Raw genomic sequence first — 18553 nt, 5'->3', positions numbered from 1 at the left:
CCAGCTCAGTCTTGCAAAGCAAAATACTGTATGGTACAACCAATTCCAATGCCTGTATGAAAACCCAATGAGAGAGAGCAGTAAAGGGTGCTCTTGGCTATGTAGCTAGTGGTAGTAGGGTTTTCACAGAAATGCAAGTAAAAGTTTGTCTTCTCTGATCTCATTGCTAGTGTGTCTGGGTGCTTTGAGTGGGTATATGCAGTGTTTTTTTTCCCCCCTCTTGCTTTGGAATGTTGTATTTCAGCACACAACCTGGAAGTCCTTAATCTTCTATCTAAAGGTAAATATTAGTTTTGCTTGTGGTGTAGATCCTATGCGCCTCTCCTCTTTCCACCCTGAATCACTTGTTAGGCCAGCTGCTCATGACTACTCATATCACTGCTCCTATTTTTCTTGCGAGAAAGAGCTGTTGGTATTCATCCTGTGGAGCGAGGAAAGCCAGCGACTTGCAGTATCCAGGCTGGATGGGTAGAAAGTGTCTCTTAGAAGCCATTTTAGCCCCTGTCTCAGGAGCATGTTAGATAATTACCTATATATTTCTGCATTTGGTGCTGTTGCTAGGTTGTACCACACTGCTCCTCTAATGCCTGTATAACCTTCAACTATTCCTACTGCAGGAAGCAAGGTTCCCAGATGTGAAGAAAGAATATATTGAAGAGTTGATCAATGTCAAGAACTGCTATGACTTAAATGTGTAAGTATGAAGCTAAGAGCCAGAGTGTACCATAAAACAGGTCGGCTGCAGTCACGCTGCCATTTTCCTTCCTGCTAATAATGCTTTGAGCATATCCAGGCTGGGAGTCAGCACTATGCTGGCAGTGCCAAAGAGCATGGATTTTTTTTGTTGTTTTCCCCCTGTTCTAATAGAAATTTTCTTTCTGACATCGTGTTGTAGCTTCTCTGCTTTTAAGATAATTTGCAAATTCTCTGTTGCTAGTTCTTTGATTATTTAAAACTATTACATATCATTTCCTCTTAACTGTTACTAGGCTTGTTAAAGACTAGTGTCAAGGGTAGGTGTTGAGGTAGCTTCTATAAAACGTAATTCAAAGGTGAATTGGTGAATTTTGAATTGTGGAAAATAATTTTCCACCTCTTCCTGCCCTTTTCTGGGTAAAGCTGACACTGTTTTGGACTTGCTCATTTGATGTCATGCTGTTGATTTTTATCCCATTTACTTGATTGAATGGCAGTGGTGCTATTTGAGTTCCTCTCAAACCACCTTTTGCAGATAAAACACAGTTAAGGGCTAGCAGGATTAGCTATAGATGTCTTTTAATGAATAGCTTTTGGTCACATTGAGCAGAAATCTGAGCCAAGAAGGGAAGTAAAAGCAATGGAAAATCATCCTGAGTACTGTTGCTTTCCCAACTGTACTAGCAGCTCAAGGATTCCTTAGCGTTAAGAATCATATTTGATATTTTTGGGAGTTCACTTCAGAATCAAAAGAATAAAAAAAAAGTCATCAATCTTTGTTGATAAGTTGCATCATCACCCTTCTCTTTTGGGTAAAGCTTGCACAGCTGAAGAATGAAAGGTTGTGGGTGTTGGCACCAGCCAGCACTGAGGGGAGAGTGGTTTGAAGTAAATTACATCTGACTTGGGTCTGATGCTGGGTGGCCCCTCTCTCTTTCTCTCTGCAGCTGTCACTATCTTGAACGTGTTGAAACTAGTTATTGTGGGATACAAGAATGAGGAATAGGTGTTGGTTGCCAGAGGTTTCGTTTTATCTCGTATGAATCCTGTGCCCTTTACAGTCAACTAAGGCGCTAATTAAGCAGTATTCAAGCATGTGAGGCTTGCAGTTACTTATTGGAGCATAAATAAGGTAACTGGCAAGGAACTAAGCCTAATATATAAAATAATAGACGGGGATCACCCTTAGATTTCCTATTCTACTACCTTTGCCTGTGTAGTGAAGCTGTGCCTTCAAAGAAGGACTTCTTGAGTGGAAAACGATCTAGTTATAACTATCCTCATCTTCTCAAAGTGCTTTCCCTGCAGCAATGACATGTTCAACACAGGAAAAGCTTTCAGGTGCCTGCCCTGCGTACCTGTGCCTCAGAGCAGTTGGTTATGTTGGAAATGAGGACGGTAGGTAGGGCAGCAACCCGTTCCTCGGGGCGATCAGGCCATTGCAGCTGTGTCTAGCTGCAGCACCCTCGCACGGATTGTGTGAAAACCTCGTTATTGTATCCTGCAGGGACTTAGTGAAGCCTGGTAGAAGTAAATCCCAGTATCAGCTTCTGTAAGTCTTAACGTGTTCCTTCCCTCTCTGCTCTCGAAATCTCTTCTCTCCTATTGTGTGCCACAGAGCCAGGGAGATGAAAAGGTGCTTACAGGCTTCCCCGCAGGCCATCTACAGTGCCTGCTCAGTGGTGCATTACAGACTTACTGGATGATAAAGATTTCTCCTCCATATTTTTATTCCTTTAACCAAACTGTCTTTTGAATTGTCACTGCATCTTTTTGTATTCGCACAAAACGGGTCAAAGCACTGGTCAGCCAGGCTGGCGGGGTCTCTTTGATCTCCACGGTGTGTCAAGCTGAATCAGGCTTGAAATATAATAACTAAGGGTGGCTGGGTTGGGGCAGGGATGAGGCTTTTAACTGCCTCTGTGTCCTGTGGTGCAGATATTAATGAACGGTGCCACAAGTGTGCGTGCGTTGCGTGCTGGGGCCCACTTAACTAATTGTCAGACACCGAAGGTTAACATCTCCGAAAATCCCGAGCATTGAGATGGCAACGTGCAGAATGGTTCAGATGTGCTCCGGCTGTGCCACAGCTGAAACCTTTGCGTTTGAGCTGCAGTGCTCGGAGCTCCTTGAAGTTTCTGTTTTGTCGGATTAGAATAGTTGTCCGTGACAAAAGGGGGAGCTATTAAATGCTCGGCGCCGAGATATTTTGTTGTTTTCCAAAATGATAGTCTTAAAACTTTGAACCCATGCGAAAGATAAGATGTGAGAGCTCCTCTTAGCAGGGCATCATCTATTCAGCTTTTGTATGCAGAAGCATTCACGCTCGGTCAAAAGCTTCTGGCTCAGTATGTCAATACCTGATTAAACAAAAAGAAATGCCTCTGCTTTGAATGTGAAAGCAGGGCTAAAGTAATCACGCCTTGATAGCGGGTTAATGCTGCAAGCCAGTTCAGATTTCTTAATTAGGGACTGATTTCTGACATCAGGAATGTAAATTAGCAGCAATTACGTCTGTGCTGCAACCTAGCACCTTCTCATTCAAAAAGTTTCACAAACGTTAATTGCTCCTCATAGCTCTTTTCAGGAGGTTATTGTTCTATAGCTGGGGAAACTGAGGAACAGCTTCTGTTCCTCGACCTGTCGAGCACAGCTGGTTGGTGACAGTTGAGAATAAGCTCTGAAAGGCAGGTTCAGATCGCCCACAGCAAGCGTACCCTTCAAAAGGGCCTCTGAGGTATTAGTGGGGTATTCTGAAACTACTTGCTGCAGTCCTTTCGAAGCTGAAATGCTGAGCTGAGCTACCTGACACAGTTATGACTGCTTGCAATAGGACCTCAGGCATGCTGCATTTAGTCTAGTATGTAATTTTCCAAGTATTTTTAGTGATTTTTCTAAGTGCTTTTTCCCACTAGAACAGTTTTCAGCATGAGTTGGACAATGGCAGTATGATTTCAAGCTTTATTACAATGAAACCTGTGTTCAGAGTACACATCTTAGGTAAACACTGTTAAACATGTTTCTGCCTCTGCTGCATTGTGAAAGTAGATAGAGGCTGGAGGCTCTAATTCAAATTTGAAGCAGTAATCTTCTGACCAGGAAGACATCAACCTGTCACAGTTTTTTATGGGGGTTTGTGTGCTTGTCTTTCCATAGCTGGTTTTGTATTAGCCACAGTAGATGTCAGCTGTTACAATTAATGCTGCTCTGCTGTGATTGTTCCTGTGTAGTCCTCACAAGATTAATTTCACAGTAGCACAATGTTAGCACACCTTGACTCTTAGTTGTGAAAGATCAGAGGTAGGTAGCCCAAGGAAGTATCTCTTTACGTGGTTTTAGCCATGGATGTGAGTGGGAAGTAAGCCTGGTTGTTCCCTCCTGGCATGGAGAGATTTGGCTTGGTTAGTAGCTCACCCATACAAGCTCCTCTTAAGTAAATGCAATTGTTGAAAGACATCTATTTGCTTTTCCTTCTGCAGTCACACAGCTCATCATTGTTAATTCTCAGTCATTTATTTTCCGTTCGCTCTGGTCTGAGACCTCTATTGGTTCTTGCAGGGCAAGCTGTGACTTGCCTGCCCAGCCTTTTAATTAGAGGATGCTAAAAATTTGACAAGGGAGGAATGAGCCTGAGCTCCCAGAACCTGAAGTAATTGTATTTATCTTTTCAGACTTTGTAACTTTCTTCTGGAAAATCCAGATTACCCAAAGAAGGAAGGCAGAGTGGTTTTAAATCCCAGCAGCAGCCTGCTTGCCAGCCAAGACGAGACAAAGGCAAGTGAGAGTGACCTTATCTACAGCGTGCTTCCCATCAAATCTGTCCAATTTGAAGTCATCTTGGGATGTATGGGTCTGTTAGTGTGTACTTGCAGAGTGCCTAACTGAAGTATGGTTTGTTAGGAGGCCTCTAGGCACAATTAAAATAGTGTTAAATGACAATAGGTAGTTGCTTGCAAGAAGACTTGCAAGGTTTTGGTGTTGTGCAGCTGCCTCTTGTCTGCTCTTCTGCCTTCAGTGAGACCCCCTGGCTTGCCTGCCTACCAGCCACCTGCTGTCTACAGTGTTCATTTTGGTAACTGGTATAAGAATTTCTTGGTCATTCTGTCGCATGAAGTAGACTTGGCCCTCAGGTCTATCTTGCGTGACCTTTAGGTGTTAATTTTTAGTCTCTTAACTGCAACTCTCCATACAGTTACTTGATTTTATTAATTTATTTTAAAGCCCATTCAACTAATTTTTCATTCGAACTGCTTTGAGTATGTTGAGATGGCTGTGTGTGGACTACCTTCTCTTTTGCATTTTCTTCTTAGGTGCCTAAAGTGGACTACTTTGACTTTTCCAAGCTTGCCCCACTTGATCAGCGGTGCTTTATTCAGGCAGCTGACCTCCTTATGGCAGACTTCAAAATGTTGAGCAGCCAAGACATTAAGTGGGCACTACATGAACTCAAGGGACACTATGCAATCACACGAAAGGTTCTCCTCTTCAAGTCTGTTTTCTTTCCTAGGGTTACCTCCCGTATCTGTGGAGAGCAGTGTGAAGTCTTCTGCTGTACTGTGCCATCTGCTTGCGTGTGTGTAGTTGCGTTTTGTTCTTATGATCTTCCTTTCCTTTCAAGAAGTGTTTGTTCATTTAGTAGAGACTTGCAAAATTTATTGGCCAGACAGAATGCTGCAGGAAGTTTTTACTTTTCTGTAGCAGGAGAATTGAGGAAGCACTAGCTACTTGATGATAGGTGATGCGTTGAACTCAGAAGTGTTCCTGTACTTTGCTGAAGTGGGGGTATAATTGCCGGTAAAGCCAAGACATTTAACTAAGTCTTAAAACATTTAACTGCCGCTATTAGATTAGTTTTTAACTGACTGCATGTAATTAAAGAGAAACCCAAGTCTCGCTGTCCTGTTTAATTATGATGTGTGAAATGAATCATATATTGCTCATAAAAGTTTCACTGTAATGGAGCTGCAAAGAAACTTGTTCTTAAGCATCAACAAACTAAATATGAATGTGGTTTCAAGCTTTTGACTTGGAGCTACTCTTCTATATGCTTTTTTTGCTTGAGCTTCTCCCTCCACTGTTCCAGGGCATAACTAAACCCAAAACACCGTGCCTCTTTGTTTGATTGATAGAATTGAGCAAAATCAGATTCTAGCTCTAGGCCTTCCTAAAAGAAGCTCCTTTTAAAAACATAAAAGGAAAAATATCAGCTCTGTTGCATCAGAGTGGACACCAGCTGTATTAGAGTTAATAGCTGAGGTGTTGTGAAGCATCATTCAGCTCTGCATGGTGACAATTTTGTTTTTATGGAATGATTAGTGGACAAAGGGAAGAGGTATTCGTGCCTCTATGGGGTGCTTGGCTTTCCTGTTTTAGATCAGTCCTATGTGTGTTTGTGCAGTGTGCTGATGTGAAGTATGTGCTTCTGCTTTCTTCCAAAGAACAGAAGGGATTTAAGTCTGCATGTTGTTTTTTTTAGGCCTTTTCAGATGCCATCAAGAAATGGCAGGAGCTGTCTCCGGAAACCAGTGGGAAACGAAAAAGAAGAAAAGAAATGAATCAGTATTCATATATAGATTTCAAATTTGAGCAAGGTAAATAACAAGCAGTGTGTATTGTGCTCTGTGTGGTTATTGTGAGCAGAACTAGATTACACTGGAAAGTACTGTCCTTGAAAAGGGATATTGTCCCAGAACAGCTATGTTTCTGTCACTGTCTGGTATCTTATTTTGGAGACGTGCTTCATTAGTACCTCTGCTTGGTACAGTTCTGTGTGAGTCCTTGAAGTTATGCAGCTGGTGGTGTGTAGAGGAGGAAGGATTTAAGCTTTTTTTTCTTGCTGCTTCATCCTGTTTCATATAGTGCCTGTAACTGTGCCTTAGGTGATGTGAAAATTGAGAAGCGGATGTTCTTCCTGGAGAATAAGAGACGACACTGGAGAACCTATGACAAGCTCTCGCTTCTTCCACCAGTGCTGCTGGAGCAGGAATTCTATGAGCAAAAAGTTAAAGAGATGGCAGAGGTGAGTGGGAGGAGCTGCTTTGGTTTTGTAGTGCAAACAACTTCAACTGTTGCAGAGATCTTCCATGTGTCTGCTAATGTTAATTTATAGTCTATGATAAAACACCTTACTGGACTTTTTTTTAACTGCACAGTAATAAAAGCTATATTAATTATTTCTTTCCTCTAATTGTTAGCAGGCTTCTCTGCTGCTTTAGGGCTTGTAACTGCAGCACATGTTGGTGGCTAATAATGACCAGGCCCGGGGCAGTCTGTCCACTCACTCTACCTTGCAGAAGCTGGCAGTCTGGTCTCTCCAGAACAACTTGTCCCTTCCTGAGGACTGCGTGTTTCAAAGCAGAACCCAGCAACGCCTGCTGGTGTGTTGTCTTCCCTTCCATAGACCGAGGGATGACTAAATTCACTCCTCTGCACCTACAGGGCTTTTCTAAAGTAGCTTCTTGAAGATCAGCGTCTCTTAGACAGCTGGGTAGTGTCTCCTTGTAAAAACAATGTTCCTTGGGGCTTTCTCTGGAGATGCCTGTTGAGTAAGCTCTTTTCTGCCCGTAGGAACCTGAACGAGCGGCCCTCATAATGTAGAATTTGGTTCTTTGTTCTTGCTGCCTTGGCTTCTCCCGTCTGTTTTAGCTGAATCATAAATAGCTTGAAGGATTGGAAGGATGGGGCTGAGTGATGTTATAAGCAGACAGTGCACCTTTTGTGGTGGGTTGTAAGTTGTGAGATAATGTAAAAGAGTGTAGAGGCTGGAGAATTGCTTTATCCGTTCTGTAAATACAGATGCATATGTCTCTCTTACAGCATGCAGACTTCCTCCTTGCTCTGCAGATGAATGAGGAGCAGTATCAGAAGGTCAGTATCTATAACGTGGTCCCTTGAGTTCAGCTTCTGCATAGATGCTGTTTTGCACTTACCACTTCAGACTTTCCCGGCTTCTGGAAGGGAGCTTTTCTGAAGGGCTGCATTTGCCCTGTGCCACTTTTGCTGAGCGGGCAAAACCTGCATAGTATGTGTTGGCTGGCTTTTAGAAAAGGTAGACAGGCTTTTAGAAAAGGTAGACAGGCCTTTAGAGAGGCTGCTGAGTGCAGCAAGACAGTATTGATGCATGTAATGATCTGTAGGAATTCAGTCCGCTTGTATCTTTACTGGCCACAACAAACATTGCAATAGAATAGCACCAGGTTTGTTCTTGCTACCACCGTTATGGCTGTTTAAAACGGATTTGCTGTTCTTGGAGCTCTGCCAGTGGAAAAGGCCTTTCTCGTTTGCGGAAAGGACTCTTCAAAAAACCAAAAAACAAGTCTTTCCCTTTAAATGAAGAGAGAAAATTTAAAGATCGGTTCAGCAGCTGTGGATTACTTTTTTCTTTCTTGCTGCCTGTTTCTCTTCAAACTTGGGAGAAGATGTTGGACCTTTGAAGAAGTTGGCATGCTTATTCTTAACAGTGGCAAGCTTCTCCACCCCTGCAGTGAAGAGGCCAAGGCAGGGTCTCTGCAGGCAGCTGGGTAAATGTTCCTTTAGAGGGCAACAGATTTGAAGCTTGGTTTTCCCCATGTGAATGGCATGCGCTCTGCAGCTTCCCCAACCCAAGATGCTTCTGTGCCTGTGAGCTAAGAATTATCTAAATACCGCACTCTCCAGCTTTTTGGAGTCTGTTAACTTAATATCTACATATCTTGCTTACTTAAAGCTGAGTTCCTGGTTTTGCTTAGTGGGTTTTGACCACTGAGCAGGATATCTACTGGAATGATGTACGTCTGTGGTTCTTTTTTTGTAATTAATGCTGGCACTGCTTATGGCTTGTCATTGTAGGTGCCCGCATCGCTGCATTTTATTTGCAGCAGAGTGTGTTGGTATGTTGCGCTAGGTATTGATTTGTATTTATTTATTTTTTGGTGTAGCTAACACCTCTGTTTATGGCTGCAGGATGGTCAGATGATAGAGTGCCGCTGCTGTTACGGGGAGTTTGCATTTGAAGAGCTAACTCAGTGTGCAGATGGTCACTTGTTCTGCAAGGAGTGCCTAATTAAATATGCTCAGGAGGCAGTCTTTGGCTCTGGGAAGGTAAGAATTTTCCAATTGGATGAGGGGAAAATGGATGAATTGCTGTTGGGAGATCACATTGGTGTTTGCATAGTTTTGTTGCTTAAACCAGATGTAAGTGCACTTCCCAAGAAGTATTTGAATGGAATTGTCTTGAAATCCAAATCCAACAAGTCAGTTTCACCATCGAGTGAACAGCCGGCGACTTCACAATGGATTTTTTGTTGAGTAGGTTTTTGGTTTTGCTGACTTCAGTCTTCTCTGCACCATACTTAGCAATTTTTAATGGATTATTAGAAAAAAACTTTTTACAGTGTTCATAATAATAACTTAAACTCATCTGGTTTTGATTTAATGCTTAATAAACCAGTGATAAGTCTGCACAGAGAACGTGTTCTCATCTCTGACTCAGCCAGTCTCTTCACAGCTGAAAAATGTTTGTCCTTCCTAACTGCCTTTCAATCCCAACTTAATTTGGGGGTTCGTTCCTCAATGGTACTACTAACCCCAATCCCATTTAGAGGTGCTGCTGTTCCTAGGACACAGTTACCGGAGGCGGTCCAAATGGTAAGGGAGCAGCAGTTAACAGTGTCCTGGTACTTAGCTGAGCTACAGATGAATTATTGAGTGCTCTGAGGTGTGTGTGCTCCTTTGCCTCGGATATGATAACCAAACTGTAGGATACTTTTGTACTCTGGGATCTATATTTCATGTGAAGATAAACCAGACAACTTATATGACTGTGCTGACAAGAATGTAACGTGCTGTTCACAGACTGCTGGTTCTCAGTGGAGACCACACAGCAGCCTGTTATTTCTGTGTGGTCCCAGTGGGTTTGGAGCTTGTGAATTGTGATCCCAGCTATCAACAAGCATCTTCATGTCCAGTGCTCGTTAATTAGCCACGTTCTTACCATAGTAGGCCTGTTTTCTGGCCATCATCTACTGATTTAAGCTCTAAGCAAGATACTGATTATCTCTAAGCAAGGCTCTGCTATGGTTTACTTGCAAATGTTCTAGGTACTGACTACTGTTCTGTCACTACCATCAGACTGAAACTGAGCTCTCTTCTTCCAACCACAGTCAGAGCTCAGCTGCATGGAGGGCAGTTGCACGTGTTCATTCCCCACCAGCGAGCTGGAGAAGGTGCTTCCAGAGAACATCCTCTGCAAATACTATGAGAGGAAAGCGGAGGAGGAGGTGGCTGCTGCCTGTGCAGATGAGCTTGTCAGGTAAGTGCCCAGTGCAAGATGCAGGCTGTGCTTACTGTTGTACAAAATTGTCCCCCCCCAAACCCTAAACTAGGTAGCTTTTTAAGAGCCACCTTATTTCAGGCTTCAGACTGTTTTAATTCAGGTTGGTATGCCTTTGACTAGGAGCAGATTAAAATTCAATAGAGCCGTCTCCCCCAAGACTTGCTTGCTAGCTCTGTGTTGATCCTCTAAATTACATGATCTCAAGTAGTGCTGAGCATATAATATTTTGATTGCAAACAGGGAAGTGATCGAAGAAATATGAGCAAAAAGACAGCAGTCAGCACGTCCTGGCGGCAGACATTTGGTTGGCATCTTTCTTAAGAACCACACAGCTGTTTGACTAAATCCACTTTCAGCAGAGATTTGTTTGGCATTATGCATTAATAGCACCTTTTTTTGGGCTGCAGGTGTCCGTTCTGTAACTTCCCAGCTCTACTGGACAACGATGTGAAGCGGTTCAGCTGTCCTAATCCCCGCTGCAGAAAGGTAATTGGGTGGCACTTGCCACTCGGTCTCTTCTAGAGCGTTAGGCAGCAGAGCTGGAACACAGCTCGTGCTTCCCTAGTACCAGATGAATGAGGATCTAAAGCGACTGCACGGGGCAGTGATACAGGTATTTTGCTGGATCTGTTGATGTTCTCTAAAACTGTGTAGCTGATGAGAAGTATTTCAGGGCGCTGTTGATATAAACAGCATCCCTTTCACGTGGCAGACTTGGAAGATATTGACTAAAAAAGCTTCTAAAAAAGCCTTAGGGAGCTGTCATGCATATACAGAACTTTCTGGGTGAACAGGGAATGAGCATGAAGTCCAATTGTAATCCTTTGTGTAATGAAATAATGAAAATTCTGGTGAATGACCTAAAACAACCCTGTGTACTGTCCTTAGCATCTTACATTTTTGTTTTATGCCATCATTTGAATACAGTTTTGGTTGGAAGGGACAAAAACTTAGTTGAATGTGTCCGTTCAAAGGGCAGAAATTTTTTGTGCTTCTATCAAAGGTCACTATTAGCCATAACGGAACAATCCCCAGGTCCAGTGGGGGTACAGAGTGGGGAAAACTTGCTGCTGCTACTCCTGCACATTCTGTTCTGGGGGAAAACAGAAATGTAGAAATGTGTTTTCTCAGTTTCCTCAATATATGCAGAACCTCGCTCACATCTGGTGCCAGCGAGCTGAGGCCAACAGTATCAGCATTAAGCGCTGGAGCTACGAGGCATCTTGCGTAACTGTAGCCACAGCGATGAATTCTCATGCAATATTGAGAGAGCTGCCCGTCCACCAGCAGAGATTTCTGCTAATCATGGAAATTCCTCTCGAGTGCATTAACTGTATGCTTGTAGCTGCTGTAGCTTTGGGTTCTCATAAGTGATTCCACCATTTGTCTTATTGAGAAAGTAATAGGCAGTCCAATTCTTTTTTTCCTGCAGAAACTGAAGTTGCCAGCAGTGAACTTTGCATTTTTTTGTGAAAAATTAGCATACGGCGGGGAGCTACTTAAAGACACGCAATTCCATTTTAGTTCTCGGATATCCAGATATGTTTTGCTAACCTCCATCTCTAGCATTTGGCAGAGATAATCCAATTCTAGTCATCCAAACTTCAGGAGCAAGGAGATCTGCTAGTCACTAGGTGGCACTGTTGACTCATGCTTTAAATCATTTTTTTTCTTAATCTGTTTGTGCAAAACCCAAGCTGTTTTGGAAATGTACGTGTGTCAGCACCACCGAACAAAATTCAGGCTCAAAACACATGAACGTTTCAGTATGCAAAAGGAATTGAAGTCTTTTTCCTAAAATGTGTAATGTGATACAGTAACTGATAAGAGAGGTCAGTGCTGATGTGTTCCTTTCCTTCTGGTTTGCTGTTTCATTTCCTTCCTAGCGTGCTGTCTGTTCCCCCTTCCCTGGGGTTGCAGCATTCCAGTGGGCTGGATTTCTGGTTTCCTGGACAGCTTGTGTTGATTCATTAGCTGAAAATCTGCTGAGTAGCTCGGTGCTCTCCTTAGAAGTCTGAACAACTTGAGAATTGGGATAGCAGGATGTGGTGGTGGCTCATAGCAGCAACTGCAGCGCTTCTTATTCCCTGCTATCTTGTCTCTTCCCAGAATGAAGAATTTCAGTTAATGCTCTTGCTTTCAGGAAACTGTTGCCCTGAGGGAGGAAAGGACTAGATTAGCCTTTCCTCTACGGGAACACTACAGAGGTTGGAGAGGATGCATTGGCTTTGCTAGCAGTGCCTCTGGCAGGCTCTGTGGTGGTGATGACTGATCCTGGAAGGAGTCCCTCTCTGGTTGGAAGGACTGTGCTTGCACAGCTGAACCTAAAGTGAGGGGAAGTATAGAAAGCGAAAGGTCAAAATGTGCCTGTCTTGAAACCTCGGGGCTCCTAAAGGGTGGGGAGGGGAGGAGCAGATGGTGGTCCTGCGTTTCTGTGCTCCATCACCTGGCTCCTTTGTCTCGCTTAGAGGGTTCATGTTCGTACTCTGACTTTTCTTCAAATCTTGCAGAGAGGTTGATTGACATTTGGATCTGATATGGACATACTGTAAAATGAGTGGTGGAAATCAGTCGGAAGCCTTCATGTTGGCTGTGGATGTGTGTTGGGCTCAGCAGACCATCTCTAGACGTACCCAGGCTACTACCTGCGGTCTGCTGTAGTTCCAGTCCTTTGCACCTTGCAGGGAGCAGAGCATGGCTAGGTGTAACCCCAGCAATGGGCAGAGCTCCGGTGGCTGCCTGTGACCGACCGAACGCACGAAGAGCACGCAGATGAGCCTGCACCATCTGTCGGGGCCGGTGTGGCTCCAGCTGCGTTGCGTGGAGTTTGGCTCCTAGCGAGGTGACCAGGGCTTGAATCTTAACATCCCGAACTGCAGGGTGGAGGAAGAGCTTAATTAGCCAGGGAGAAGCGTTGCCCCAGCTACCCTCTGAACGCATTCCCGTGGGTATTTGCAGTCTGAGCTGGTGTGGGAGGGAGTCAGCTTTTGCTCAGCAGGCTGCCCCGAGACCTGTTTGAGACCTGTTGGAGCTTCGAGGCTTTGCTCGGCAGCGAGCAGCTTGCAGCACGTTCCCGGGAAGCCTGCAGGCACACAGCCAGGCTGCCGGCAGCAGGCAGGTTTGCTGCCCAGCTCGGTCAGCCTCCATCTTGCCCCGTGCGAGGTGAATTTCTCATCCCTACTGGGGCGTGTTTCTCCTCCCTGCGCTCCGACATAGCGATTCTGGGAGGACTATGGAAGACACGTGTTGCTCGTTGACTTCTTAAGCGCTGGGAAGCGAGCGTGCGCTTTTTGCATGCTGAGGGAAGCACTGCTTCCCACCAGCAAAGGAAGTCCTTTCTTTCTGCTCTGCCTCCCTCCTCCCAACATCCCGTATTGTTCCGGGAAGCCTTTTGTTCCCAGGCTGCTCGCCGCCGCTATCCCAGGCGCGGCGTTGCGGCTGCTGGGGGGGGGGGGGGGGGGCAGCCTCCCCTCTTTGCAGTCTCAGCACAAAGCACTGCAGGGCTTTCAGCCAGCCAGGAGATGGGGAGGTGAAAGCTGCTGTTGCCATGGAAATCACGCATGCATGGAGCAGCGCTGTCCCTCCGGGCCAGGAGAGCTCCAAACCCACACCGGTCGGTTCATCCCCAGGCTGGAACCTGCAGCCACGTCGCAGGGACTTGCATTTCCAGCGCTTTTCCTTAAAACTCCTTTGCGTGCCTTTAGGATTTTCGTCCCTTTGAGTTGTCTGCTTCAGTGCTGGCTGGGCGCAAAGAAGCGGTTACGTGTGGCTGCGTGGTGCTAAATTGCATCGCCCTCGGACCGGGCAGCTGCCACCCCTGTTCTCAGGGCTCCTCGGTGCATCTGCTATTGAGGCTGTGTTTAGGGAATGAGTTTGCCTGCTGGGTATCTGAACTGCTGTGCTGGAAAGAGGGGTTGATGTGCCTGTGTCAGATGGATAAACCCTCCGCCGCCTTGCCTCTTTGTCTTTGGGATGGGCTCTGGCCACAGCAACCCTCGTGTGCGCTTCTCATTTGCAGGACTAAGGCATGGTGTTAGAGGGGACTTGTTCTGAAGCCGCTAGTATTCTGCAGCATTGATTTCAAGGTGCTTGCTAGGAACAGATGCACCCAGCTGCTTTTGCCCTTCATTTTCTGTTGGAAGCAAGACAGGTTTAAGCTTGTACAGAGCTCTGCCTAGCAAGCGATGTCTGAACATGGCTTTTCCTAGCAGGGTGCTAACGCTGCATCCACAACCTGCGCTAATAAGCCACGGTGAGTGGTTTGCAACAGCTTTGATGCCAGTGGCCTTTCTTGCTGAAATAAGAAATGGTTGCAGAAGAAACTGCAGATTTAAAGTTGCAGGAGCAGCTAACGGGGCGTGCTGCAGGGCCTGTGATCTCTGTACCCGGTGCGGGACCGGGGCACGCAGCTGTGCCTCGCTCAGGGGAAGATAAGGAGGCAGCCCCGGCCACCTCTGATCCAGTTACCAGTGTTTTATAGGGTGCAAGGGAAATGTTTGTGTAATCAAGTCCCCAGCAGCTGGGGATGTGCTGGGGGTGACACATCCTTCCAAGGATGTCATCCGGCACATACCGCAGCGCGATTGCTTGTGTGCCAGAGGCTGGGCTCTTGCTGCCCAGGGCTGCCCTGCCCAGCTCCAAACACGCTGCGGTTTTAGGCTCAGACACTATCACGATTTGTCACTGGGTGCGTATGCAACATGGAAAAAAAAATCCCTCTGCTTGGAGAAACTGAGCTTGTCCAAAATGTAGGATGTGCATATGGAGAATTACTTAATTCCCCTTGTTTTGCAACATGTTTTCCCAGCTGCTGAAGTCTGCTGTCTCATTCAGCTTCCTGACAGCAGTGCAAACATTCTGAAGGTCCCGTGGTCCTGTCTCATTCTCCGTTCAGACGTTCTTATCGCTGTTCTCTGTGTGCTTTTCCTTGAGCCCGGTTATTTGGGTTTCATTGTTACTTATGGCTTAGCCCCACAGCTTTAGCGGAGAGCAGAGCCGGCACGGGCATTTGCTTATGGCAAACCCCTGTCGTTTCTTTCTGTTGGCAGTAACCTCACGGCCCAGCTCCCATATTTAAGTTCCCATCCTCCGGTGTCTGTGTGAGTGTGGTTTAGCAGAATTTGTTGGGATGAGGAGGAAAGAGAAATGTGGTGTTGCTACTTGTCTTACTGATGGGGCTTGGGAATGGAGCACTCGTGCCTGCGTATGCTTTTGCCTGGAAGCCTGTCACCCCCTTATCTCGCCCAGCAGAAGGGTCTAAGCTGTATTTTTCAGGTCCCTGCCACCTTCCTCCTCAGCTCTGCACGAAGAAATCTGCAGCTCCGGAGCTCCGAGCTTTCTCCTCCAGCTCGGCGCCTTCGCTGCGCCCTTTTTAAACGAGCGCCGCGCATGGGAACGCACTTCCCTCTCTTACTGCCAAAACCACAACAAATGGCAAGTTTCCGTCTGTCATCTCGGCGCTGAGGCACTCGTGGCTGGGCAGGCGATTCATTTTTCTTCCATAAAAGGCCACTGAAACTCGTCTGCAGCGGCGGGGCTCTGCGCTGCGAGCAGGGCGAGCGGCGATGCTATCGCCCGCAGTGCTGCGGCAGGAGCGCCGCTCATTTCCCTGCCTCTTCCCAAAGGGATGGGCAGGAGGGAGGGACCAAGGCCGAAGGTGGGGTCGAGGTGATTGTAAGCGGCAGATAACACCCCATTACGCTTTATTGCCAAGTCCTAAAGGAAGACAGATAACAGGAGGGCTGCTCCTGCTGCGGCAAAGCCTTAAAAGTACAGTCCCGAGCAGGAAGAGCGCGCGCGTGCTACCCCACGTGCTCGTCCCCGTGGGGCGTGTGGGGTCAAAGTTGCATGGGGAGTGCTGAGAGTCAGAAGATCTCCTCATCCCAAGCCCTGTGCTGGGTGATTTACTTACCTTTTAGGGGAGCTGCAAGGGAAATGGGAAAGCCACGTGCCAAGGGCTCTCCTTGCTCCCCGGGTACACGCCTGCTTGCTGTGCTGGCAGCTTGCTCCCTGGCCGAAAGGGACCCCCCAGGAAAAATTCAGCAGGAGTGAATTGTTCCCATCGCCAGCCAGGGCAGCTCCCATAGCTTGCTTTCTGGTGTGTGCTTGGCCTGGGCCAGGAGCAGCTACAAAAATTGACCGATGCCGTTGGTGGCTTGCTCCCAAATGCCATAATAATCAGCCTGAACTCTCTCCTTGCCTTGTGTATACACCTGCCATCCTTCCTTGGGACCCGTAGGAATGGGCTGTGGGTGTCCTGACAATACCTCACCTGGAAGGAGGGTAGCAGCAGGCTGGCTTCTTGGCTGTGGTGGGCTGGAGAGGCTCCATCAGTGGGAGCTCAGGTGCTGCTGCGCAAGGTCGAGTCTGTTTATGCAGCGGTACGTGGAAATGCTTCGTTTGATAAATGAGTCTGACGGAGGAGGAGAGGGTGAAGCCCAGCTTGGAAATGGACCCGAGGAAAGAGGTCAGCTTAAATGGGGTATCTGTCTCTGAAAGGAGAAAAAAGAGTTGCTGAAAGCAAGAACTCAAACTAGTCTCTTTAAAAATAGACCGTGTAAGTCAGTGCAATTTCAAGCAACAAAGCTTACTCCTGTCCTTGGTTTCTGCCTTATATAGCAATATCCACTCGGTGAAAAGGCAATTCTTCTCCTGGTCACCGACCAGTGAGTACCTCTCTGCCAGGTCCATGAGAGGAAGTGCTGCCCTCCCTTCGTAGCTCTGTCCCTTGCCAAGGAAAGGTTCGGAGGTAAGAAGCTGGACACTTCTTGCAGGATGGAAACTTCGGCCTCAGCTCTGTGCCCGGCACCCAGCAGTCATCTCGCCCTCTCTCTGAGGGCCCAGCCTGCCACTGTTTAGGTGAAAAACGGCAGTGAGGGCTGCGGTGGTCAGTGCAGACAAGATGACAGTGTCCTTGGAGGTCAGTTGATGGACTCCAAGGGGAGTCAGGTAAGAGCACGCAGGGCAGGTGGTGCCTTGAGGTTGGCACTCACTGGGGCTGTCCCATCGCCAACCCGCTGGGGCTGCCAGCACCCTGAAGGCTGTCGTTGCTCTGGATAGAGCAGAGGCAGGCCCAGGGCCCTGCTGCAGTCTGAGATTTGCTTCAGACTTTGCCTTTTCCTCCTAGGTTTACTTGAAAGAGAAAGGGAGCAGTGTTGTTAGTCCGTTTTGTGCAGGAAACAAGAGAGGGAGTAACTTAACACCAGGGAGAAAACCTAAACCTCTGCATGGACCAGAGCGCTCAGATTGCTTGGGTTGATTTTTGAACAGTGAAGTAACTCGGCCTCTGCTGCTCGGGCCTGTCCTCACAACAGGTAACGATGCTGCTGAGCTCCCTGGGACTGCGGTGGGAGCTCAGTCCAGGTACCCTCCACAGGACTAAATACAAAAAAAGCAGGGTGAATTTAAGGTTAAAACTCTGCCAAGTGCTATTTGTATTTGCAGGGCATCTGAGCAGGGTTAACATTTTGCTGCTGCGGTGGAAATGGAGCTTGGAGGGGATGGAAAAAGGCTGCTCCCAAGCCAATTGAAAAACATTGTTCTGACCTTATTCAAGAAGCTACATCTTCCCTCTCTCTTTCCTCCCCCTCACATTCCTCTCATAGTAATCACTGATCTCTAACCTCAGCTTCATCTGCCACAGCTAACCACTTAAAACTAAAAACTAGAAACCCAACAGCAGCAAAAAAGGGCTGTTTCTGCACACACCTTGTCATGTACCGTACTGCTTCCAGCGCAGAGTTAGCTTTGGAGGGCATGAGTCAGCAGCGAAGGTTTCGGATAGCGTTGTGTCAGGGGAGCTGACGACTGCCTCTTCCTTTGGGCCAGAGCACCGGGATGGCTCAACCTGGGGTATGCAGCGCAGGGAGGTGTTTTGCTTCTCCTTTCTGTTTGCACATAAACAGATTGCAGCAGATGACACAGTCATCAGACTTCCTGGGCTAACACAAGGCTGCTGCAGGCGATGTCCATTTTGGAGGCTGTCAGTTGAGTTTGTTGCCTAATTTGGTCACAGTGTGCTTGGGGCTGGCCTGCTTTCCTTTTTTTTAAAAAAAAAAAAAAAAACACACTCGTCCTTTTCTATCATTGTCGTGGAGGGGAAGCTGTTTGTGTTGGAGAACCTCCTGCTCTTCTCACTTCCTCTCTGCTGAGGAAGCGATACTTGAGTGGTGTCTTTCAAAAAGCTATGCAATCCTGAAGGTGACTTTTCCAGTCTTTTCCTTCTTTGCCACCCTTTCATAAGCTTTCAATAACCCTACTGGCCTTTTATCCCTTCTGAGTAGTCGTTTGAGCTGTTAATGCTGGAGGACTTTGGATTAGTTCTCTTACCTGACAGAGGGAGCTCTATGTGCTGAAGTTAAATAACAACTGATAAGTTGATGTATTTGCAGTATACGAGGCAAGGGGGAGATGACAATGATGCAAGTCCAGCCTTAGCTAATGGAAGGAGCATGTGTTTTGTGTCATACACTGCTAACGAGAGGCCTGGCACCATTTAGGACACTGAAAATGCCGACCACTGGGAGAGAAGGAGCGTGACTGGTC

The 18553-nt window shown here is 46.6% G+C and overlaps 1 protein-coding gene across 15 annotated transcripts in view; it reads left to right on the top strand.

Moving 5' to 3' along the window:
- The window catches only part of RNF216 (ring finger protein 216), an 80293-nt gene that overhangs the window by 17053 nt on the left and 44687 nt on the right, over window positions 1-18553 (top strand). For all 15 annotated transcript variants that reach the window (XM_040574864.1, XM_040574863.1, XM_040574879.1 and 12 more), the window contains 9 exons: window positions 618-694; window positions 4368-4470; window positions 5007-5171; window positions 6173-6287; window positions 6576-6715; window positions 7513-7563; window positions 8638-8775; window positions 9837-9985; window positions 10417-10495. In XM_040574864.1, the coding sequence (XP_040430798.1) occupies window positions 618-694; window positions 4368-4470; window positions 5007-5171; window positions 6173-6287; window positions 6576-6715; window positions 7513-7563; window positions 8638-8775; window positions 9837-9985; window positions 10417-10495 (1017 nt within the window). The remainder of the gene's footprint in view (window positions 1-617; window positions 695-4367; window positions 4471-5006; window positions 5172-6172; window positions 6288-6575; window positions 6716-7512; window positions 7564-8637; window positions 8776-9836; window positions 9986-10416; window positions 10496-18553) is intronic.

Source organism: Cygnus olor, chromosome 15 (assembly GCF_009769625.2).
Source record: "Cygnus olor isolate bCygOlo1 chromosome 15, bCygOlo1.pri.v2, whole genome shotgun sequence".
NCBI classification, from domain to species: domain Eukaryota; kingdom Metazoa; phylum Chordata; class Aves; order Anseriformes; family Anatidae; genus Cygnus; species Cygnus olor.
Note: the sequence above shows the minus strand (reverse complement) of the source record. Positions and strands in the feature narration are given on the sequence as shown.